Raw genomic sequence first — 26,399 nt, forward strand, 5'->3', positions numbered from 1 at the left:
GATGAGTCGAAAATATCACGACCTCTCGCTTTCTGTTTCTTTGATGAAATGATCTCTTTCTTAGACTTGCGCTTTCTTTTATACCGTCCACTACCCACCATGGACTGTATTTTTCCAAGTGCCTTATTGGCTAGATTTTTCCCCGATTCTTTTGCTCTTTTTTTAGCTGATGTTTTCAAATCTTCACCTGCTAAGACATCAGACATAACACGTGATCCGGTGACTAATGCTTCTTTTCCAACTGTTTTGGATCCTCGAACAATGTACGGTAACGCGGCTCTAAATAGTCGTCTAAATATACCGCCCAGACCATAACCTTTCTGATAGGATATACCACGATAATATGGCAAACCATTTCCCGATTGAGAGGAATAATGGTCTTCCAATTTCTTGGAGCAGCAGATATAAGGTACTTTCATCTTGACAGTTAAACTTGAAATGAAACATTTTTGAAAAAAGTTTGGGTATTTATAGAAAATGCCGCATTCGAAAATGCAATACGACCATCACTTTACCGCTTTCAAATGGAACAAAAGCACCTGAATTCAGTCTAAGTTCAACTTGAATTGTTTGAAATGAATGTCTCATTAAGGGTAAGTATTGAGGTCGATCATAATACTGACTGATTGTTTCTCCATCTTGTCCTTTGATTCGCACGATTCGCAATAAAGGAGCTTGGGTATCACCCACTACTTGAGGTGAAATAAGATCCGTGTAAACGTAGAAAACCGAAAATGTGGACCATGCATCAGCAACAAATTCACTTTTCATATTACCGGTGATAGTTGTATCAGAACGGAAACCTAACAATTCCCCTAACTTCTCTAAATGAAGACTGCAACCTTGAACTGCATTAATTTTAACTCGTTTCGTAGGTTTATTGTAACTTATTGTAAACCGACTGGGATTTTTAGGCAAAGCAAGTTGTATCGCTGAAACAATATCAAACATGGATTCATAACATCCCACATCAATTGTTTGCTTAACAGTCGAAACGATATTCCCATTACTAATCTTGTAATGAAAATAATTGTTAGTTTCATTGACGTTCAGCCAAGAATGGGGATATATGATTTCAGAGAGTCCCACTTCCCATTCACCTTTTAAATCCACTGGCATAGGTAATTGAGTTTTGAAATGAGAGATTTTGTTATCAGGAAAAAAACGCATCGAGCTATCGGAAGGTAACGTCACGTAGAAAGACATTTTTTAAAATGAACCTTTTAAGGAATGCGCTCTGCTATTTATACTTTTTGAACATCCGTCACCCAATCATTAAACTTATCCGAATAACCGAGAAACTTAACAAAATATTGCATCTTCCCATTCATTTTTTTCTTCTTAATGACTTTTTCAACTGGATAAAAACCAGAATTAACAACTTTTTGTAATTCTTCGGCATAAAAAGTACCTTCGATTGGCTCATTCATTAAATCTTTTAATTTATACACTATGGGATTTCGCGTGATTATTTTATCTATGACGAATAATTCACGCGTCCAATTATTTTCATAACCTTTCTCAAATGTAAGTTTTGATTTACTAATACGAACTATGTCGCCTAATTGAAAAACAGGTTTTTCATTATTTATCATATCCTTATATAAAGTATTCCATACTTGTTTCTGATTATCGATATTCACCGAAGTAGGTTCCATTTTTATACTTCGATGTTTAGTATGATTATAACTATGAACTAACTTTGAAATAACATTGATATATTTCTTTGTGTTAAATTCTGTAAAGTATTTCCACATCTTCGTTTTTAAAGTGCGATTAAATCTCTCCACGATACTTGATTTCGTTTCATTATTTGTAGTAAAAAAATGAACTCCTATCTTTTTAAGATATTGTTGCACAATCTTATTTGTAAATTCTCTTCCTTTATCTGACTGTAAATTTTCTGGTTTTCTTTCTTTAAAAATAGTTTTTAAAGCAGACAACATATTTTTGGCTGATTTGTCTTTTACAGTCACAGCCCAAGCAAATTTAGAGAAACAATCTATACACGAAAACAAATATTTATATCCATTATTAAATTTTGCTAATGATTGTAAATCGACCAAATCGATTTGAAATTGTTCATCTATACCACCAACAATCACTCGATTTCGCCTAAATTTATGTTTAACCGGTTTATGCAACGTATAAGAATCTTTAGTTTCTAACCATTTCTTAATGTCACTCTTCTTCACTCTACCTTTCACGGCATTATAAATTGCATCAACACCACCAAAACTTCCTGGGTGTTCAGGTTTCTTATAAACAGATGAAAGTAAACTATCCATAACAAAATTCTATGAATAAGAAAAAGTTTTCCCATAAAGTTAATTTAGTAAAGAATTAAAATTTAAATATATTGGTATGGAACAAAATACCACAAAAATTAATATTATCTCTTTTTTAAATAACAAACATCATGCAATAACTTTTAACAATAAAACTGTCTCTCTCTGAAAAGACGTGAAAGAAAGAAAATTCATGCCTGCTGAAAAAGAAAATTTCACAATCCTCTGAAAAATGAAAAGTCAGTAAACACATGGAAAGAAAAAAACAAAAATGTTTAACAAACTAATTACATTTATTCAAACAAATATATTTAAATACTTTAAAAAAATTAAAAGTCATAACTACAAAAATCCTTCCTTGCAGCAGCAATGCATTCATCCAATCGAATATTTTTTAAATAGTTCTCACTTAAAAAGTCAATTAATGGTTCTTGGTCTGGGAACAACTTGTGATTATCAACAAGTTCTAGTTCAAAGTCTCTGGCTAATGCCACAACATTGAGATACATACAAGACTCATTAAAGTCTCTGATGGAGACTAAGTCAGAGATTTCAATATCTTCGTCGCAAATTCGCATAGGTGGGCTAAGACCTTTCTTTTCACCTATGTGTTTGTATAACACTATGGCAAAACAACGATTCATATCACCCTCTGCTTCTTCATAGCGGGCACTGTTGGGTTTCTCCATTGGCAGTATACGTTTTGACACCATTTTAAAAGTTTTTAAAAAGTCTCTGTGCTTGTACTTCAAAGTTATGTAACTGGAGATCACATTTTCGTAAACTCTACGGATGGCGCGCCATTGGGCGTGTGTGATATCCAAGGGCCATTTATAAACTCGTCCACTACGACATGTTGTCTCACGTGTCAAAGATATTCTTCCGTCTTCTGCCATGAGGAGATAAAATTCTCTTTTGTTGTCTGGATTAACTGCCTCTAATCGCATGTTGATATCACAAATGTCGAATATTGAAGTGGGCGCATCATTAGAAAAACAAACATTGAATTGATCCGGCTGTAGCGTCAACCCAACAGTCGATGGGTAGTAATTATCTCCATATCTGTTGAATTTCCTTATGTGTATAGCAGCTTTAGTTTGGTACAAACTTGCTAAAATGAAGTAATTTTCTCCGATAGGGTAGAAGTGCTCAGGGTAGCTACCCTCTTGGAAAAGACCTTTCCTCTTTGGTACATCCTAAAAAATAAATATTTTGAGTCACCAAGAAAAAACATTATTAATGATTGAACATTATTTTAAAAAAACTATTTCTAAGTAATATGAAAATCTAAAATACAGTTTAAGAGTAAAAAAATATATGATTAAGTTTACAAATAGGTAAGTTAAGAAATAAGTAGTTAAAGAATTTAAAATTATGTTTAGGATGAAAATCTATTAACATTAAATAAATAAATTATTATTTTACATAAACAGTCATAAAATAAGAATGAAGAAAAGTAATAAGTACTTACTTGAATTTCAACGTGCTTTCTTTTTAATGATGAATTGGCTTCCATAACTAAAACAAACTTAAGAAATAAAACTTTCACAAAGCAACAACACACACCAGAGCAAAGGAACTTGTGATAAAAGGTGGGGGGAGAAGTTCAAAGTCCTCTCTAATCGTTGCCAAACTTAGAAAAGTAACTCTAACAGCCAATGAGAAAAATATTAAGCAGTCACGTGATTCACAACTTAACAGCATAAGTGAAGGGAACTGAATTCAGCATACATACGTCACAGATCAAGACCTATCTTGCTATATCTTGTCAGAATGACTCACTGCCATCTATCAACAGTAGTTGTGACGTCACACGAAACCTAGTGATGCAGGATTGGTATCGTTGCCACCACGAAAAAAACAAAAAACTAAATTAAAAAATACCCCCTCCCTACTATAGTACAGCAACCGGGCAGAAAGAAGCTCTCATAAGTGTTGCCATCCTTAAAAAACTAATATTAAAATTATTATGTGTTGCCACCCTCAAAAAAGTAATAAATGAAAATAATATTTAAAAAACGAAACTATATTAAAAACAGAAATCGAAACTAAAAATAATGTAGGCTTAAGAAAAAAAGAAATAAGCTCCCCATGACGCTGCAGACGAAGTTTCGATTTAAGACGGGCAGAAATAAGCACATGGGCAGAAATAAGCAACTTTCGGTCAATAGGAGGACAGAAATAAGCAACATCCGGTTTGACAGAAATAAGCAACTTCCGGTTGGGGCAGAAATAAGCTCCGGTTGACTTTGAGTGATGACGTCACTTCCGTAGCACGTACATCGGCTATTACTACTGATGAATACTTTTAAAATCTAACAGGTCTCCTTGAACATGAAGTAAACAAAACACAAAATGAGTCATGATAGGTCGTTTTAGTCGTTTATTATTAGGAATATTATTAAGTGGCACACAAACATAGAAATATTACCGAAATCCAATTAGAAATACTTTTATTTCACACTATTATTTAATACTTTTATTTTACACGACGATCAAGGAGATTATGATCATTCTCATCCTTATTCGCATTTTTAATCTTTTTTTTCTTCATAACATATTATCGATAACTTAAACCCCTGAGAACAATTTTCCTTTTTTTTAAATGAAATTGTATAAAATAAACTTCTCAATTCAGATAAGCATAAATCAACACATTCCTGTTATTCAGAAGAAGTTATAAATCACTGTTATTGTACTGGCATCTGCTGATGATTGAGAGAAACTTCGGCGGGGATATGGTGAATAGGATAATTTTTTTTAAAGGCAAATCTCATAATCTAAACAAATATTATTCCAAAACTCTTAAAATTACAAGAAATCATACATTTAAAAATTTAAATAATTGAAAATGGAAATAAATCTGTTGTATACGCACCAGATGTCATAAAGTAGCCAGACGATATATTAAAAAATATGTCAACTAAAGACAGGTAGTTTAACTTCATATAGTTTTGAGGAATTAATCTCTACCAAATTATTCTATTTTTTTCCAAATGTTCAACAGCTTATTTTATGGTTATAAAATTCTAGATTTGCGTGCTTAAATGTTACCTCAGATCAAAATTTGTATTGATTACATAATATATATTTCGGCATAATCTTTAATATATATTTTAAATAATGTATATGTTTTTAATTTTATTAATGGTTTTATTTCAGAGATAAAAAAAAATTAAAATGCCATTCGTTATCTTCATATCTAACATATCTATATATTGCACATTATTTTGCCTCTTCAACAAAAAAAAGTAGTTTTTATTAATTGGGCAAGATCTCGATAGATATCATAACGATCTATTGTATTCTTCTTTTTTATATTTCTTTCAAGCATCGATTATTTTTTAATTAATAAAAGTAAATAAATTAATTAAAGCTAGTTAAATTATTTAGAATCTTATTTCTTAATAATACAATTACATCATTCATTTTAATTATTATTGTGGTATAATTTTTTAATTTTACAGTAAAAATATACTTGAGCACAAGTAATTTTTTACATTAGAATTAAAAAACTGAAGTAAAAATATTCAACAAATTAAAGCAAAAATTACTCTTAATCATTTAAAAGCAAGAGTCATTTTGTTAAGCCATTGTTAGTTAAATAAAAATTATGCTCATCTTAATTGATTAAATCCTTTCACTTCAAAGGCTTAGTTATTAAATTTCTTCCTTTTCATTCAAGTGATGAGAAATTTGTAATTATTGTAAGCTTTGCTTCTTTCTTGCCCAATCTTAATATTTAATGGCTTAGTTACTAAAGGGTAGTTTTAAAATAAATCCATCCAGAAATTTCAAAATCTATTCCAAAAAGAAAAATGAAAGAAAATAAATAGAAAAATGAATAAAGTTACTTCGAAAAGGACTTTTTTTTTTTTTAATGAGAGTTGTTTATATAATAGATAAAAGAAATCGCACATTTATACCAGAACTTATTCATATAAGTAATACAAATCTTTCAAAATGTTTGGATATTATAACACTAATTTAAATTAATACCTTGAAAAGTGATAGTATACGTTTTATTTATAATGAAACTTACACGGTGCGCCTTAACCAATGTTAAATAAAATGCTCTTACACCTAGAAAATTAGAAGAGATTCTGAATTTGCAATGTTAACAGATAATAAAAATCAAAAGATCAAAATAATCTGTGGAGAGATTTTTTAAAAAATCCACTTTGAGCATTTTTGCGAAAGAAGTATGATATTTTTGAAAAGTTGGCGTTGTTTTATATCAATAAAAAGGAAAAAATGATATAATAATGATTTTTCAGTTGTAATTCTATTAAACTTTTATTATTTAAACATTTTACTGCTGATAAAATATGAAAATGTAACATAATTTAATTATATTTACATCAATTTAAACATATGAAGCATTATATCTACAAACAGCGCTCGAAAGGTGTTTAGGATAATCCGGGTGATTTGCAGCAACCTTATTCATTTCCCAGGAAGACTTTGAGAAATCAAAATGTACGGACTCCATCACCTGTTCTCCAAAAAATGCTAATCCTTCACCGTTTTTGTCACATGACTGTTCAATGTGAAAAAAAAAACTGCATAAACCTTTGGTGTAACGCTGACACCCAAGTCCATGTAGCTCTTTTTGAAAGCTTCTATAATTGCTTTGTAATTTCGGTCAAGATTATTTCCGAAGCATGCAGAAACCACTTTTTTGAAGTCTTCAAATACTTTAACATACTTCAGTATTTCTAGATTTTTAAACTGGCGCAGTAGTTCTTCTTTATCCAAAAGTGTTTTGTATGCATTTCCCTTAAACCCAGAACATCCTCGTCTGATTTCGCGCTGAACGTGACAAGCTTTTGTCCATGTCAGAGATTCATTTTCACACTCTTCCAACATATGCGTGAAAACAGTGTTAACAACACCAAGCATAAGGTGTAATTCTGGAGGTGGAATAATGTCTAGGAATGTTTTCCCTCCAATAGCTGCAATTAGCGGTGGATGAATGCAATTGAAATAATCTTTCGCCTTGATTTTTGAACCTTTTCCTTCAGTCAGCCAACTTGTATAATACGATGAAACATTTTCGAGGGATCTCAATTCGCCACAGCTGCTTAGCTCATCTTTCTTGGCATAACAATAAGTGCATGGGTATGCGCTGCTGTGCGACATTATACCTGCTAAGATATTCGCTAACATCAAATCGGTTGCAATTGTGCCGTAGAAAGGACTTATATTCAACGTTGAAATGAGTTGATCTACATTCTTATAATTTTCTTGTGCACTCGGAACGGCTGCTAGAATGAATAGTCGTTTAACTCTAGAATCCTTAAATTTTCTTGCAGCTATCCCCTCATCGAGCATGTTTACCGCTGCACTCGAAGTCCAACTCATTTCATTGTACAGAAAGACATATTTTTAAAAATCCACCTCCTGCGTCAATACCCATTTTTAAGTGAACATCCAGTACATCTCGTTCATTTTTCACATACTGAACAAAAGCAGGAACATCTTTGCAGTTAACTCCAAGCGCAGGAGCATCCGAGACTTCATCGCCTTTAATACAAACGAAAGGAAATTCCTTAAAATCAAAATAATCGTTGACAGAATGAGTTGTGATATTAAGTTTTGTTTTTTATCCTGGTTCAATTGCTTTTCTACTTCGTGTACACACACAAATGGAAGCTACCATTTTTTAAAGTCACAGTGCTTGTGTCGCTAAAGTCGATTTAAGTTTTTATTATTTTTGTTTTTTAAATAGTGGTTCATCGACTATAATTAACAATTAAAAAAACTTCTAACAATTATAAAATTTATTGCAAACGGTAATTATGAATATTTAATACAAATATATTATTATTATTTTTTTATAAGTATAAAAAGATGCTAGCATTTTTGAAATATCGTATTTCGTGAAGAAAAATGTTCAAAGTGGATTTTTTTTAAAATCTCTCCACAGATTATTTTAATTTTTCGATTTTTATTATCTAAGAACATTGTAAATTCAGAATCTCTTCTAATTTTCTAGGTGTAAGAGCATTTTATTTAACTTTGGTTAAGGCGCACCGTGCTTATACTTAAAATGACTCTTTACTCCGTCAGTTTAGCGGCGTTTATTTATAGTATAAATAGTTTTTGAATAGGGCAAATAACAATTTTTTTTAACATAAAGGATTTCATGGAGATATCAGATATTTCAGTTTAAGTAAAAATATGAAGTGGTCATATTTATTTAGATAATTTTAAAACGAAAGATGCTGGATAGTACCTACTCAGTTTAAAGTTTTTAATAAAGTACTTATTTATTATAAAGTATTGCACATAATGTACTTATTATTAATTTATATATTTTTTAAAATTTTCATTTAAAAAAAAATAAAGTTTTTGTATTTTTCATGGTTCCTTTTTTACTATCAATATTCTATGCATTTATTTAGTAAGCTAATTTATATTTGAATCTGGAAATGGCAAAATATTTTATTATATATAAGTTGATGTATTATATATAAGTTGATGTTATTAAATTTAAAAATAAATAAATCAGAAGATGGCCTTGATGACGAAAATTCTGAGGACTAGTACCGCGATGCAGATGAAATTATAAGAGTGTTACAAGAGGAGAATAATAATGTTTTTCTTCTTCTTTTTCTTAATTATCATCAGGAATAAAAATGATATAAAGATATGTTATTTTTTTTGTACTTAACATGGAGTTTAGCACGGAAATTCCCATGATGATGAATATTTCTAGCATACTGTTTTTAAATTACTTTATACTATACATCATGCAAAGAAGGGTTAAAAGTTTTTAAATAATTCAAAAATTCTTTGCACTTGTGAAAGGAATAATCCCTACATGATTAAAAGAAGTCTGAGATGAAAAAATATCCGTAGGAACTGAGTTAATCTGCTGCTGCCATGTTGCATGGTTTCGACTACCTGGAGAAGAATTAAAATAAAAGTAATTAATCTGTTTGAGGGAATTAGGAAGCTTTTCATATAGTTATTTTTCATTTTGAAATGAAAAAGTAGGTTGGCAATGGCTCGTCAAAATTTTTGTTAACTTTTTTCATTTAAATACTAATTTTTGATCTAACGAAGTTTTAATGACATCATTTTCACAAAGTTTCAAAAAATACGTATTGGCAGTGGTGATTACTATTACTATAGTGGTGGTCAGGGATAAAGAGAGAATAGAAGGGCTATGTCACGCCGTTGAAGAGACTCGTGCCGCTGCGAGCTTCTGATTTCAGTCAGTGACGTCACGGCGGCGCAGCATCAACTTCTTGCTTTAAAAATATATTGTTTCACATGTAATTAGCATCTTTTTAAAATTTATTTCAATACATTCATTGTTTCCAATACATACATTTGTGAGATATTTTTTTATTCATTTTGATGTAATTTTCTTCTCATCTGATTTCAAGAATTTAACAGTAGTAGCCAAATATGAGCTTGCGCTATAGCGACCTGCAAGAACTTTAATAAAACGCAAAATCGAGAAAACACAATTTTCTATGTTTTATTTCAGAAAACATAAAGGTGACATCAAATGAATTATAAAATGTACTGGAATAATTGATACAACTATTGATATTACTTTAGTATGTATCATGTTAATTAGAGTTAAAAATCTATTACACATTTTAAAGTTCATTTAAATTTTAATTATTAAAATTATCTTGATTGCATATTGATTCCATAACAGTAAGCAACGCAAAAAGGAGGGGGGGGGAGAAACTAAGATCACTCACCAGGGCGTCATATCTAAACCTTCTTCACCTTCCAACTGCTAGGCAACGCATCGACTGATTCCTAAAAGGATGCAACCCCTACAGCAACAGGGAACTTCGCCAAATTCACCATTTGGCTCACTTTATCGATGTTTTGGGGGCACCTACTATTTTGGGACTCCTTGCTCTGCATCATCCCTCCCCCGCCATAGACGAGGGATTACCGAGAAATTCATTGACGCACCTGGTGAGGAACCTAGTTCTCTAAAAGTGAAAAAATTTAATTAGTGTCCAAGGCAAAAGTCCATGAGTTCAAGGAGTTACAATCCTTGAAAACATCTTCTGGCACTGGAAACAATGTCGAGCTAGGTCTCGCAAGCTAATGTCCAAGATTTTGCTTCGTCTCTTGAAGTCAGATGTAGGCTGCTGAATACTTTCGGAGGAAGTGGTGAAGCGTGTATACTGGGTGGAGCATGTATTTGAGATGCAGCTGATTTTGGCAACGAAGGTGGTTGTGGAGGAATCCTACCAAATGATAAAACTGGAGGAGCAGGGAAATCCAGTTGAAGGATAGGTGGAGGAACCATGTGAGTGGGAACAGTCATTGTGGCACCAACAGTACGTGGAGCATCAGCAAACAGTTGAGTACGATCAGCAAACACTTCATGGGGGCGATTACCAAACACTTCATGGGAACGATCAGCAAACACTTCATGGAGCAGTAGCTTTGAAGCCAAGACGTCACCTCAATTGCGCTAGCAAGTAGTCCTAATTGTCGCTCTATTTCTTTTCCGACATCACTAATCTCTAAATACAAATTTAAGTAACACCAATAGCTTTGTATGTAAAAATATCAGTTAGTCCAATGGGACCTATAAATAGCCAGGGACCAAAGGCCCCCAGTGAGCATCCTAGTTTTCCCCCATAATTTAAATGAATATTGTATAAATTTATTATTTTAAATAAATTCAAACACTTGATCAGGGTGTTAGAACCAATTTACAAATTTACCTTAAGTAAGAAATAAATTGTTTCGTTATAACTTTTCCAGGTGATCAAACTGAAAAAATTAAAATAAACTTAACCTATCTCTTAAAAAAATTTTTTTTCTCTCATGTTAGTAATAAATTTATTTTAATGGACTTAAAAAAAAGAGTATCTTACAAGCATTTATGAACATTTAAATATTTTATTTAGGATTTATTTATCATTTGTATTTAATTGTTACGGTGACGCAAATTATATTTACTAACCGGTTCATTTGTCTCTTTGAAATTTGCCTGCAGGTCTGCAATGTTTTTAGGAGTAAAATGCAAATAATATCTTCGAATATACAGTAACAATCTGTTCACGAGACAGTTAAAAACTTTTCGATTATATTCGACACTTCTGACTCGATAATTCACTTTAGAAAAACGCTCCATTATGTGATATGGCCCTTCAAATTTTGTTAGTAATTTATTCGATAAACTTGACTTTTTTAAATTAGGAGTTCTTACAAAACAGAGGGAACCTATTGGATAATTAAATGTTTCGATATTTTTCCTGATTTCACTTCTCCCAATATTTTTTTTTCTTGAGTTTTTAAATTTTCTAAAACCTTTGAAAAGATTTCGTCTAAGGACCGAATTAATTTAATTGCATATTCTGAATGGGATTGAAATTTTCCACCCTCACCCAAACTGTAGGGCAATCTCATGTCTTTAAGGTGTTCTATAAAAAATGGAGAAGCTTGTAAGCATTCGTTAATTGCCAACATAGTTTGTGACAGTTGCTTGTCCCATTCGTTATCCTCATTGCAAATTGTTGCCAAAATATTTGCAATTGATTGGTTTGGTTTTTCTATTCTACCGTTGGGCCCAAGGTGCATACTTTGAGGTATGAATTTTCTCGATACCTTGAATCTTACAAAACTCTGTAAATTCATTTCCTGAAAAATATTTGGCGTTGTCGGTTACTATAATTTTAGGACAACCACTGTGAACTATATAATTATCAAAAAATGCTTTTGAAATGGTTTCGGATTTCATGTCTGGTAAAGCTGCTAAATGTATTTATTTAGAAAATGCATCAATCATTGATAATAAAACATATTTGTTCCCCGATGTGGTGACTTTCAATGGTCCACAAATATCAGCGTGACAACGCTCTGAGGGATACGTACTTTGTTCAACCATCTGCGTCGGAGCTGATTGCATTTTAAAAACACTACGCTTGGATAAGCAAGCAATACAGGAATTTACAAAATTTTTCGTGTCTTTGTACATTTTATCCCCCAAAAAAAATTCAGCTAATCTATTGTAGGTTTTAAAAAATCTGAGATGACCTCCTATTTCTGAATCGACTGATTCTAATACTTTTGGTTTTAAAGAAGAGGGTACACAGATTTGCTTTTTAAACTCTTTCCTGGGAGATTCATTGTTCCGTTTGGACAAATGAATTAACACTCCATTTTCATCTAGCAAATAATCTGGATATTCAGAATTGTTATTTTCTTTTAGTTTATCAATAATGTTTTTCAATTTAGGATCTTGACTTTGTCAATTAACTTGTTCTGATTTTTTTGGAAAAACTATTGTTAAGTTATTAACAATCATATCATATCGCGATCATATCATATCACACTCATACATATTTCATATCGCGATAAATGGTCAGCGACCACATTGAGTTTGCCCTTGATATAAATTATTTTGTAATTAAATTCCTCCAGAGCTAGTTTCCACCTCAAAATTTTAGACGAGGGATTCTTATAGGATAAAAAACCTTCGAGAGGTTTGTGATCAGGGTAAACATTAAATTTTCTACCTATTAAGAATGTTCTAAAAAAGATTAATGATGAATAGATTGCGAAAAATTCTAATACCGTAGCGCTATATTTAGCTTGAGATTGACTTAAATTTCTTCGAGTAAAAATAAAGAGGTTTAACCTCCCCATTTGGATATTTTTGTTCGAGTACTGCACCGATCCCTAAAGAACTGGCATCTGTTGTTAATTGTAATTCGGCTTCCGGGTCAGGAAGGACTAAAACAGGTGGGTACAAAATTGCATTTTTTATATCGTCGAACGCGTTTTGTGTTTCATCATTCCAAACAAAGAGTACATCTTTACGGAGTAAGTTAATTAGAGGTAAAGCACGTTTTGAGAAATTCTTTATATATCGACGATAAAATCCATCTAACCCCAAGAACGGTTTAATCTGATTTTGATCTTTAGGAACTTGAAATTCATTTATTTTAACTGTTTTATCGCTGTCTATTGACAATCCTTTAGGTGTTAAGTCAAACTCTAAAAATTTACACGCTTTTGTGAGAAATTGACATTTTTTTGGATTAAATTTTAATTGCAATTCCTAAAATCTGTTCAAAACTTCATTAAGAAGAGTTAAATGCTCTGTGATAGATTTACTATACAGTATTATATCGTCTATATAGACGAGAGCTCCATTTTTCTGCAAAGCACATAACGCTTCCTGTGCTATCTTTTGAAATGCCTTGGGCGAGTTTTTCAAACCAAAACAAAGGCGATTGAATTCAAATTTTACACCATCAGGAGTAGTAAATGCTGTTTTATGTCTATCTTTCCTTTTAATATTTATTTGATTGAAGGCTGTCTTGAGGTCTAGCATACTCATATAATTATTTGATCCAGAAATTTCGAACAATATATCCTCTAAAGTTGGAATTACGAAATCTAAGGGAACCGTTATTTCATTGAGTTTACGAAAGTCTATTACGAGGCGATATTTACTGTTTTGCCTAACAAATAATGCAGGAGCGTTATAATTTGAGTTTGATTTTGAAGTAATCCCAGCCTTTTCCAAATCACGTATTTGTTTTCGAAATTCTGCACGCAAATGAAAAGGTATTTTGTAGGAAGGACATTTAATGGGATTGTTATGAAGTAATTGAATTTCGTGAGGATCAGTAATAGCTTCCGATAATTCTATTGTCGATCTAGCAAACGCATTTTCATGCTTAAACAAGATTTGGGCAACTCTGTGTTTTGCTTTGGAGTCCAAATGTTTTAATTTAAAATCATATTCATGAATTGGTGGGAGTAATTCTCCGGATACGGGTAATTCTTCTGGCAAATCATCAAAATTATTTATTGAACCTACAATTGTATGCTTGTTTAACATAATAGCTTTATCTGTTTCCTTATTTAAAACGACACGAGTTTTATTATCAATTACATCTAATAAATCATTGGTATCTTCAAAACAAACCCCTTTTCTTTTTAATTTTTTACTCTTATCGATTGTTATTTTAGAACAATTTTCATGCAGTATTGGTACGTCAACGTAAACAACTGACGAAATTCCAAGTTGAATTAACAATTTTTGATTTAATCGTAATTTTATATGTTTACTGTTTTCATGAGTTATATTTGATACATAATTTAATGGAATTTTTCCTTCCATGATTTTAATGCTATTATCTTTAATATTAATACTTGCATCTTTGGTTTTTAAAAAATCTATCCCTAAAATAGCCTCATAATTTCTTGAAAAATCTTTATCTGTAACGTAAAAATTTAGTTCAACCGATGTATTTCCTATTTCTAGGATAAGTTTAACGTGTTCTTTTATTTCTACCTTGCTACCATTTACTGCTTTTATATTTATATTGGATTTTAATTCTAACTTGACCATTTTTATTTATTTTATCTTGGACTCAATAATGAAATTGTTGCTCCGCTATCTATTAAACAATTAAATTTACATTGATTTGATACTACGCTAATAACGGGCAATTTAAATTGGTCTGAATCACAAGAATTTCCGGGAGATGCAGCAGACCCTGATTTTAATACCTCCCTCCGGAGTTTAAATCTCGATAATTTCGAGTATTAACATTTCTCCTTTCATCAGCATTATTAACAAAATTTCTTCTGTTAGCATAATATGTTCTCCTAAATCCAACCCTTTTTCGTGATTTTGATCTGTTTCGCCTTTGATCTCTCTCTTTTTTATAACACTTTGCCTGAATGTGACCCTGAACCCCGCAGTAATGGCACCTAACCGATGACGTGGGGTATCTTCTGGAAGTAAGATTGTTTACCTCCGCCTCATTTGTTTTTCCCTGATTTTTCTATGTATCTACCTCGACTGATAATTTAGAAATTTGAGCCGTCAACTCGCATATTAACTTTTCCTGAAATTTGTTAGTGATGGATGCCTCCCTGTTTCTCGACTCATTCTCAAAAATTTTAAAATTATCTTCTTCCTTAATCGCACACTGAACGACGTCTTCAAATGTTCGAGGTTTTTTTCCTAAAACCTGCCTCTGCAATTCTGGCTTAATGCCAGTACAAAATCTTGCCAGCGCCATTTGTCTGAGCGGATAGAATATCCCCGCCCAATCAACGAAGGCGATTGGTAAAATCGAAAATGCTTTACGAATCGTACTGAGCACAAATCGCGAGTTCCTGCAAATATGTTGTTAATGGAACTTTTTTCTCAAAATGTGACTTAAGTAGATTAACTAAATTATTATATTCATTAACTGTAGAATAACTTTCAATAAACTTCTCCGCATCCTCACATACTTTAAGTTTTAATACCGTCAGTTTATCGTTATCGTTCCAATTATCATCCTACTTCATCTATTTTTGTAATAAAACTATTAATTGAATCTTCCTTTTATTTAAATTTTGGGATTAACTCTATTAAATGCATTGAAATGTTTCGTAATCCTTGTTCCGCACCCGCGTCGTACGGCTCCGGTTGCCGTCTACCTGCTTTATTTCTGTTCATAATTATTCATAAATTAAACAAATTATATGCAATAAATATTTCCTTAACTTTTAAAAAATGCATAAAATAATTCTATTATACGTTATTTGACCTGCAAGCATTTGAAACAAGAAAATGAAATCGCGTACATACAATTTTCAACACGTGCATAATTCAATGTAGGTTTTTTAAAAAAAAAATTAATTCAAAAAATTTTAAAATATCTCTAAAACAATTAATAAATAAATGAATTTTAGAAAACATTGCGTGCATGAAACTTATAATTTAAGCTGGATGAATTAAGATTAGAAAAATAATACGTTATGCCCTAACCCGCGTGGTACGGTGTCTCGGCACCATTGATACAACTATTGATACTACTTTAGTATGTATCATGTTAATTAGAGTTAAAAATCTATTACACATATTAAAGTTAATTTAAATAATTAAAATTTTCTTGATTACATATTGATTCCATAACAGTAAGTAACACAAAAAGGGGAGGGGAGAAACTAAGATCATTTACCAGGACGTCATATCTAAACTTTCTTCACCTTCCAACTGCTAGGCAACCAATTGACTGATTCCTAAAGGGATGCAACCCCTACAGTCAGAGGGAACTTCGCCAAACTCACCCTTTGGCTCACTTTATCGATGTTTTTGGCGCACTTACTATTTTGGGACTCCTTGCTCTACATCAGAATTTATCCTGCTTTGAATAAAAGCATTATGTTTCATGTTTTTTGTTTAGACGCTTAAGAACTTTTGATTTCGCCATTGAAATCGATACCGTCTCGTAACTTTGAACAGAAAAGAAAAAAAAATGTACAAGGTCACAAAAAAATAAATAAATAAAATCCTGAACTTCAAAAATAAAAGTTAAGCTTCCAATTTAGTAAGATATTTTTTAATATCATTATTCAAAATATTTATGAGTTTTAATTATAACGCTTTAATGTTAAATATTTTTGAGCAAGTGTAATATTTCCATTATTATATGCTCAAAGATTATTTTTTTAGTAATTAGCATTTAAGAGTTTTGTTTCCTAGTGATAATATATATATAAAAAAATTGCTATTACAATTATAAATAAGAAAATGTATTAAAATTAGGCATCCCAATTAATCAAATATAAGGGCACTTTTAGAGTTACATATTATTATGGAACAAAATGTTACTATAAAAGTGTTCTTATATGCTTTTATTTATTTAACAGTAAAAGTTAAAAACAAAAATTAGAAAATGATAAGAAAACGATAACGTCAACCATTGAGATATTCTTCTAACTTTGAGATGTTTTTTTTTTAATACTATAAGGAATACTAAGAAAATGTATGAATACTATATTTTTGAAAAGAAATAATTTGCTAGCAGGGTAAAGTTTGACAGCTATTATCAGAAAAGTGTCGAGCATTCTTACTGAAAGCAGCAAAGTTTTCATATCTTCTAGTTCTTATTTTTGAGATCTGTGCGCGGCGTGACGTCATGAGGTGGGGAATCAGCTTCAGCTTTGAGTATGGAATGAACCAGCCCTTTTATGTCTTCTCTTTAGGCCTGAGTGGTGGTTACTGACTATGTGAAGATAAATGAATATTGAATCTATGAACAGTCTATAATACACTGCATTATAACCACAATTTTCATAAGGATGTTTATTAGATGAATGCCGTTATGCTCTGAAAAGGATTAAACTTTCCTTCCCCCCACTTTTTTTCAAAACAATTTATAACATTTGCCGCTGAAAGGGAAGCTGGATCTAAAGTCAAAACTAAAGATTTCAAAGAAAATTTGGTATAAAAGTGTTTGAAATAAATATAATTCCTTTCCACCCTCTATCCTTTATTTTTAGAATGATAAAAAGACATAACTTCTTAGGTAGTCCGGATAGTTTTAAAAAAAATACTTATGAGAACCTTTTTCTAAGTTCAATGCAAATCGCGTGATTGCAACTTTTCTTACATATTATATTTAAGCATAAGAGACTGCTAATAATAAAGGAGGGTACTCATTTTTCATACTGCTTAGTCAATCTTAAATATTGAGAGGATATTTTTATGCTTTTAGTTCATAGTTCATTTTTCTACAGTGACTAATTCAATCCATGGTACATAACTTTCAACTTTAGTATATACTCCAAACTTTCTAGGTGTAGAACAGCCTTCTCCCCAACTTACCACACCAATTAAGAACCAAATATTTGATTTTTGAAAAATAAATGGCCCTCCACTATCTCCAGTGCAAGTATCAGGTCGATAACTTTCTGCATAACCTGCACATATCATACTATCTGTTATCGCGTAATTCGATGTTTGCTGGCAGGAGGTGTTATTAATTAATGGCAAGAAAGCTTCTTGCAGTGTCAAAGCCATGACAGAACCTCTGACAGTTACTCGTCCCCATCCTGTTACTACTCCTAGAGTTCCTGTAGGTATTGTTGCTGTGAAACCAGGTGGAGGTAAACAAATAGGTAAGACGTTTTCTTGAAAAATTATTGATTCGTTCAATTTTCCAAGAGCAATGTCATGCTCATTGATTATTTTATCATCATTAGGAGAAAGTATGAACTTCGGGTGAACAATTAAATTCTGTATCAGTCTAATTATTTCCCCTTTTTCAATTTGACGCCGGAGATACTTTCCGAATTTTACGATGACCGTATTTTTAATTTTTTCTTGAGACATAAAATTATAAACATTATTGTTCTTTATTCGAAAACAATGTGCAGCAGTTATTATCCACTTATCAGATATAAGGCTACAGCCACAGAATGGAGGTTCACGGCTCTTAGATAGCATGCCCATCCATGGAGCCGACAACAGAGCTGCTCTGTTACCATCTATTACTCGTCTCCACCTTCGTACAGAATTTACAGCTGGTTGACCACACGCATATTTAGTATCGTTACTGGAACTACTACTATTTAGCATTTTAACTGTGATATTTTTCTCAATTGCACAGTTAGGATTATTTAATTGATATGCTAAACAGGAGTAAACACCTTCATGAATGCTCTGCAAGCTGGAAATATTCAAAAAGAAAACGTCATGTGTTTCTTTTAAAATTAATCTCCCATTTTTATACCAAGAAATCATTGTTAAGATAGGTTTTGTTTCGCAAGATAAGAATATTTCGGATCCAAAGACAGCTTCGATGTAAGAAGTTCTGTTTGTAAAACTAAATTCACATTGTTCGGAATTTAATTGTGTTGGTAGAGTTAAAGACACATTAACAGCTCTTAAAATATTTACTTCATCTGAGTTATAACCTAGGCACGTATATAATCCACTGTTTTTGACAGAAATTTCAACGGCATGTCGCTTGTATGTAGAAGTTTGTACTAGTTTTCCATTTCCAATCCAAAAGTGTTGACTTCTATCCACTTTTTCATCGAATGGGCAGCTAATGTTTATAAATTGTCCTTCCGTCAAATTTATACTTTCTATTTTAGTTGAGCATTTTTTATCGTTGAAACCTGCAAAAGGAATACGCATTTCAGTACATTTTAAAACCCATCGTTAGAAAAAAAGGTTTTAACTAAAATTTGAAAGAAAATTTTTCTAGTAATTTATAAAGCTTTTGCCAAATTTACAAAATCTATAATTATTTATCAATTTTAGAAGTCAGTAAAATATTTTTATCATGTAATATTTGCTTAGTTACATTAACTTGCTAACGCAATTCAAAAATAAGTTATAATGAAATTTTTTTTAATGTTTGTAAATTGACATTCGCTTTTTAGTTCATTTATTAAAAATACTTATAAACAATCATTTTTGCATTTATTTAATTCTAATCAGTAAAACTTTAATCCTAAATAATAGAAAGCAATAAATTTATTATTTCATTTACTTTAGATCAAAGCCTTTCATCACACTTTTGTTAACTTGAAAAGTTCCTGTGAAATAGAAGAAGGTAAAATACTGTTCTCGTATAAATGTTATTCAGGTGCATGCTAATATTTGTGACATGCAATGTGAGCATGTGAAAATTGTATATACTTCTTCTTCAATGAAACAGCAGTCCTGAAATGGCCTTTGCTTTCTCAAAAAGTCTTTTCCAGTAGTATCTCCGTTTGGTGACTGTCCTCCAATTTTTGGTTTTCATAATGCTTTCATAATCTTTTACGAAACAGTCGATCCATCTAAGGCGAGGTCTGACTTTTGCTAATTTCTATAGTCTAGGGCCGGGATAGCCTGGTTGGTAGGATACTGGGCCCATGTCCAAGAGGTCGTGGGTTTGGTCTCTGCCGATCGAAGACTCTCCGTGTAATAAATGGTGATTGATGCTCGTTAAATCTGTCGAGTCTCAATGTCCTCCATGTTCCCATAAAAAATCCTACCACTGGGGATACTGATCCAGGAGTTTCCTTGTCCTCTGGATTGGTTCAAAATTACAAGGCTGTTGACATTAGTAGTCGTAAACCCAAAATTGGGTCGGCTGTTCAACGACGGTTTTAAAATAAAAATAAAATTCCTATAGGCTTCTCTAGAAATAATTTTTTGCACTTTCGATAAGCCTTTGCCATAAGCTGTTCAACCCGAGTTCCACCTCAAATACTTCTTGCTACTTTCGTCTAGAAAATTGCCAACGCTATCTTATATTTCGATGTTAATACCCATGTCTCAGATGCATTTAATAAAACAGTTCTTATAAGTGTTTTATATAAAAGGAATTTAAATTTTTATTTTAGAAAACTAAAACTGGACGTCATGCATTTTTTTAGACTATAAATGTGATTCGCTTATGTATTCTTGAGGTTAGATCATTATTGCTGCTAAATTCTGCTCCTGAACAAGAGAAATTATCCATTTTTTAAAGCTTGCCTTCTCCCATTTCCAGATAACTGATTTGAAGACCTAAATTTAAAAATGGCATATATTTGGTCCTTTTTTTATTTACTGATAAATTAATTGCTTTTGTATTTTGTTTTAGCGACATAAAAGCCTGTTTAAGAGCTTGATTGGTGCTGAGTAATATAGCAACATCATCTGCAGGTATTTTGCACGTATTTTCTAAAAATGCTTTCCCTGGTGTTTATTAACAGAATTTTCTTGAGCTATATTAAATACAAGACAGGTCAGTTAATCTTCTTGTCATACACCATTTTTTATATTTAGCTGGAATATTTCAAACACTGTTTTTAAAAACAAAATGGTAAAGACTGGTGCTCTAAATGGGGAATAAAGCTTGAATACCCTAGCTTTTTTATATACTCATAGAAATGTTAGGAAATATTCATCTTGATAATTCCTTACGGGGAAGCATTTCCTTATTTACAGTGTGGAACAAAGCATTACATCTCATATACTTTACGGGAACTTTGTTGTGTTGCATGTTGTGCTGTCCCCCCCCCGCCCTCAGACCTATAACTTTTTGTTTCATAAGCGTTGGAGAATTTTTTTAAATTTGTACTATGTGCTGAATGTTTTATTAACGGGCCATATGACAGAGTGCCTTTTTAATATAGCCTGATGCAAATTTTTAGAGTAAAATGCTTTAATTTGTTCTGAAAATTTTTGTACAGCGAGTTATCTATCTACAAAGAATAAAGATTTTACAAGTACTTATAAACTGTGTTTTGTAAATAGGTCAAGAGTTATATTTAAATTCATATATTAGCAAACAGAGATAAAACAATTACCACGAATGGCATTAGTTACCATCTAAAACACATGACGGCAGCGTAGAAGACCAATGTCCATCTGTTTGGCAGTGTGATACGTTACTACCACGAAGAATGAAACCAGAATCGCAGGAAAAAATTGCCGTAATACCACCTCGTGACTGTAATTTAACTCGTCCATTTTTCAAAGTTGTGTTGATTGGACAATGGTCTTGCATATTGGTAGAAATTGCACCTAAAATAAAACAATACAAAGTGTTAGGAAATGTACTTGAACTGCAATACAGAGTGGTTCAATGAGCACGAAGTCTAACGGAGCACTCTCTATGCGATTCTCATAGGTGATCGTTTGTCAATGCGATTAGCGCACGTGCGAACAGTTTGTTTTACTTGTAGTTTCTAAACATTCGCACGCGCGTCTAGGTCATTCGCTTACAGTGTAAATGCTTCTTAAAATTTCTGCAGATTTTGATAAAAGTTCATTGAGTCGGGTTTTTGAATATTATAAAGTCATTGTAAAACTGTGCAAGACTTCCTTCCTATAAATTTGCTTACAAATACATAAGAATTTTTTTTCTCTGTCCTTAAGTCCAGAGTCGTCATAAGAGTGGGGCGAAAAGGACATTTTCCCTCGTCCCGCATTATGAGACTCCAGGAAGTAACACGCCAAGAATTTTTTTAAATTTTTTTAGTAATTATAAATAGTCCACTTTGGGCCGGGATAGACTGGATGGTAGAGTATTGGGCCCATGTCCAGGAGTTCGTGGGTTCGTCCCCGCCGGCCGAAGACTCCCGGTGTTGTAAAATGGTGACTGATGCACGTTAAATCTATCGAGTCGCAAAGTCCTTCACGTTCCCATAAAAAATCAATACCTCTGGGGATACTGATCCAGGAGTTTTCTTGTCTTCTGGATTGGTTCAAAATGACAAGGTTACGGAATTGAACTTTAGTAATCGTAAGCCCTTGGGTCAGCTGTTATGAAGAAGAAGAAAAAATAGTTCATTTTGAGCCGTGGTGGCTCAGGGCCTTCCAGTTAGGTGAACCGGCTGTTTCAGAAATATTTTTACGAACCTTGTAATTGCAAAAACGTTTAAATTCGTTTTTATTTTTTGAAGTATAATAGCAATTGCTTTTCAACAACTAAAAGAGGGTCTTATATGCAATTTACCAAAATCAAGTAATGTTTAATGATCACTTTTTAGATAAAGATGTTATCCAGGTAGTAGATAATATCTTTATAGTATAATATCTTAATAGTATATAATATTTTTATAGGTCGTAGATAAAATATTTATTGTCGAATTTTTTTTTCCTGTGCAAGTCTTGAAATTACGGTCGAAGTAAATAAACAATTAATACATCGCAGACCATAATAGATATTGCGTTTCAAAGTAATTTAATTTACCTGTATATGTAACCATTAATTTACCTGTATTGAATAATTTAATTTACCTGTAATATGTACATGCGTAAAAAAATAAGTTAACATAGTGAATTACTTTTGATCTAATGATTGGATTTTCACATACAACGATTCAATCGTAATGGTTCAAGGGCCTTACATTAAATATGCCTATTAATAAGAGCAGACAATATTTCAGCATGTATTGTCTTTGAATAAACTTTTTTTCGAAGGATTCGGATTCTTGACCCTAAAAATATTTGAACAAAATTTGGAAAATACAATTTTAATAGTTAAATCAGGGGTGCCGTCGAAAGCTTAGAATCTTTAATGTTAATTTTACTTTTTGCGTATTTCGCCATATTTAAATAACTTTTTAATCAAAGAGAAAAATTTTCGCTAACAATTGTAAAATTCGTTTATCCAAACATGTCATGTAAAAAATTATTCTAGATAATTTATTGTTATTTTTCATTTTTTTTTTATATTTTACAATAGTTGAAAAAAATGGGAATTGTAAGGTATACAAATTTTTATATCATTTTTAAGTACGTAAATTTAAAAGACAAAATGCAAATATTGAAAAAAATAGTTGAGTCGGAATGATCGATCGGAATCTAAATATTTTTACTACATAACTTTTGTTATATTTGATAATGTTTAAATATTGATTGGTTGTAAAATATTGATTGGATATGAAATATTGATTGGTTTTAAACATAACGATTTTTATATAAATTTCGATGGTTTTATTTTACTTTAACATGTTAGCTTTACTGTTAAGCTAAGTAGTGAAGTCATGGTCATGATTATTTAAGAGGCCATAAACTTTCGGTGGGCACTCAGCGTTCTACTCATTAACTATCAAAATATGAATGGGAACTAAGAAGATGAGAGAGAATTGGGTGAAGTATTACGAAAAAATCTAACTTTGTTGTAGAATTTCCTGGTAAAACTAACATACATAAGTTTTTCACGGGAAAAAACTCATAAGAACGTCTCACAGTTTGCTCGATACTAAATATAACACTCTTATTAATTAAAATTATGTCAAATATACTCATTTTTATTAAGAAAGTTTTAATTAATTGAAAGTTTCAGTCGTTAAAAATATTAAAAAAATAATTAGTGTAGGAAAATAAAATAACCTTCTATAAGCACTTAGATCAGTTTGAAATGTTTAAGTTCCGTTTTCTTTCAGAAATGCTATAAAAAATGGGGTGATCAATTCTAACTCATAAGGCGTTTCGTTGTTTAAGAAACACTACATTAAATAATTTTTAAAGCTCTCTTCTTTTATTAAAAAATATTGTCATTAACCGTTGAACTAGCTCTTAATCAAGGTTTTGAAGAAACTCTATTTTGACAGGTGTTGAAACTAATGTAACTTCATGTTGTAAATTTTATAGATGTTTTTATACGTTAATATTTCGATAAAAATTACTAAAGATGTAACACTACTTACGAAAATAGATAAAGAAAGTTTTTGCTAACTTGTTTTAATTACTACCGATTATACACCAAAACCTATTTTAGTGGTAGCATATGGTTAAAAAAGTATAGTAAATTGGGTGGTTAATTGTATAAAAATTTATAAACAAGTCAACATACAAAGCAATTGTACGAGTGATATGATGTGTGGTAATGTAGGTGAAATACTAATTACGTAGGTTTTGAAAATAATACGTTGTTTAAAAGTATTTTGTATGGTTAAAAAACTGAGTTGAATAATAATAATATTAAAAACAAGAGCCTGGGTGGCTCAAGAGATTGAGCGTTCGCCTTCCAATGAGGTAAACCGGGTTCGAATCCCAACGACGGCTGGTCGATCCGAATTCCACACGGCTTTCACCGACCACAATGTTGACGTAAAATATTCTCATTGGTAGACATATTTTGAATAAGAGGCCCCTTGCCGTCAGATTAACCATGGGAGGGTTTCTTGGTTTCCTCTCCATGTAACGCAAATGAGGGTTAGTTCCATCAAAAAAGTCCTCCATGAAGGCAAATTTCTCCCAACCTGATCCAGGAATTCCCTTCTCTTCTGGATTATGTTCAAAATTACAAGGCTACGGAGTTAAATAATAGTATAGTCGTAAAACCAAAATTGGGTCGACTGTTCAAAGACGGTTGTAAAATAAAATAAAATAAAAAAAACAAGCATTATATTTGTAACCATTTCACACTACTATGAGTTATTAATCTGTTCAAAGATTTTTGTTTAGAAACATAGGATATCAAATAGTGACCTACACGTGACCCAAATATTAAGCATGCAGTAATTTAAATTCAGAGAGCGAACAAAAATAAGAGAAAGTAAAATTGCTGCGGTTTAGCAAATCTTGACATTTGATGTTTCTTATAATAAAATTTAATCTCTCTACCTAAAGACTCTTATTCAAAATTGCTAAATGCAAAATAGCATGATGTTGGCTTGGCCTACATTATATGTGCTTAAGCACTGAAATTCATATCGCAGACAATAAAAAAGATAGATTAAAATTTCTATACTTTATGAAAAAATGGCTAAAATAATCAAATTTAATTATTATTAAGTTTTTAATTGACTTGATTAATTATTCAATAAGGTGTTAGTTTAATTCTGATTTGATTAATTATTCAATTGATAATCTTGGATTTATTTCAATTTAAATTACAAAAATACAAGTCTTGTGCGGATTTTCGACAAAATATGAGTAGTTTTGATAAAAATTCATTGCTTTAGAGGTAACTAATATTTAATTTATAAACAAAACAAAGTAAATTTTATCAAAATTTAGCTTACTTGATGATTAACAACGCACTTGTTAGTAAATATTTAATGGCCTATTATTATTATTGTTGCTGTTGTTCTTTTATTTGTAATTAGATTCATTGTGAGGATTTTCGATAAAATATGAATAGTTTTGTTAAAAATTCATAGAGTTAGAGGCAACTAATATTTTATTTGTGTCATTATTATTATTGTTGTTGTTCTTTTATTCGTAATTAGATTCATTTTTTATAAGTGTGAGCTGATCAATTTTGTTTAATTGATACATTGGTCGCTGACTTTTAACAAAGCAGCAGACTTTAATAAGCAACAAATCTAATTTAATTTGTAATCTATAATAAGATATTTAATCAGAACCAATACAAACTAGAGTAAATGTTTCGCTTGAAGCACATTTCAGGTATAAGTTTAATTATAATTTTTACTAATAAAAATAACACTTTACTTGTATTCACAACAAAACAAATTTTATCAAAATTTATCTTACTTCATGCATAACAACGTCTTTTTATTAACTCTCTCATTAGTAAATATTTAATAAATTATTATCATATATTGTTTGCCTTTTATTTATAATTAGATTGTTCTTATAAGTGTTTTTAATAAAGAAAAACTAGAAAACTATGGAATTAGTATGATAAAAAAAAATGCAATTCAATAAAAACACGTTTTAAATAGTATAATCTATAAAACTCCACTTACTGTATAATGTTAAGAACAGGTTTATTTTCAACAAAAAGACCATCATGTAAAAGTAAATAACCTCGTCAGGCTATACTTTAAAAACGATTGTCCATGAATTGCCTATTAAATGGACCAAAGATTTCTTCCAATAAAAGATATCTAGTTTTAAGCTATCTACTTCAAATT

General features: G+C 31.3%; 1 protein-coding gene and 1 long non-coding RNA gene across 2 annotated transcripts; both read right to left on the reverse strand.

Annotated features, from left to right (window-relative positions):
- Positions 1-8,730: 8,730 nt before the first annotated feature.
- On the reverse strand, positions 8,731-16,308 carry LOC122272563 (uncharacterized). The gene is made up of 2 exons (XR_006227139.3): positions 16,256-16,308; positions 8,731-10,798 (listed from the first exon to the last, which is right to left on the reverse strand). It is a non-coding gene; the product is annotated as an uncharacterized LOC122272563 (long non-coding RNA).
- Positions 16,309-17,470: 1,162 nt separating this feature from the next.
- On the reverse strand, positions 17,471-26,399 carry LOC107437472 (uncharacterized). Its single transcript, XM_043056397.3, has 3 exons — positions 26,232-26,399; positions 21,391-21,588; positions 17,471-19,202 (listed from the first exon to the last, which is right to left on the reverse strand). The coding sequence occupies exons 1-3, from the start codon at positions 26,275-26,277 to the stop codon at positions 17,803-17,805; spliced, it is 1,644 nt and encodes a 547-aa protein (XP_042912331.1). The 5' UTR covers positions 26,278-26,399; the 3' UTR covers positions 17,471-17,802.

The sequence above is a fragment of the Parasteatoda tepidariorum genome, chromosome 11 (assembly GCF_982258835.1).
Source record: "Parasteatoda tepidariorum strain Cologne lab strain chromosome 11, Ptep-v5.0, whole genome shotgun sequence".
Classification (NCBI taxonomy): Eukaryota; Metazoa; Arthropoda; class Arachnida; order Araneae; family Theridiidae; genus Parasteatoda; species Parasteatoda tepidariorum.

Coding starts and splice junctions, on each gene's coding strand:
- LOC107437472 (XM_043056397.3), bottom strand. CDS start 26,277: ATGATGGTCTTTTTGTTGAAAATAAACCTGTTCTTAACATTATACA. Junction 21,589..26,231: donor CCTGTTCTTAACATTATACA/GTAAGTGGAGTT, acceptor GTTTTATTTTAG/GTGCAATTTCTACCAATATG. Junction 19,203..21,390: donor GCCGTCATGTGTTTTAGATG/GTAACTAATGCC, acceptor TTCCTTTTGCAG/GTTTCAACGATAAAAAATGC.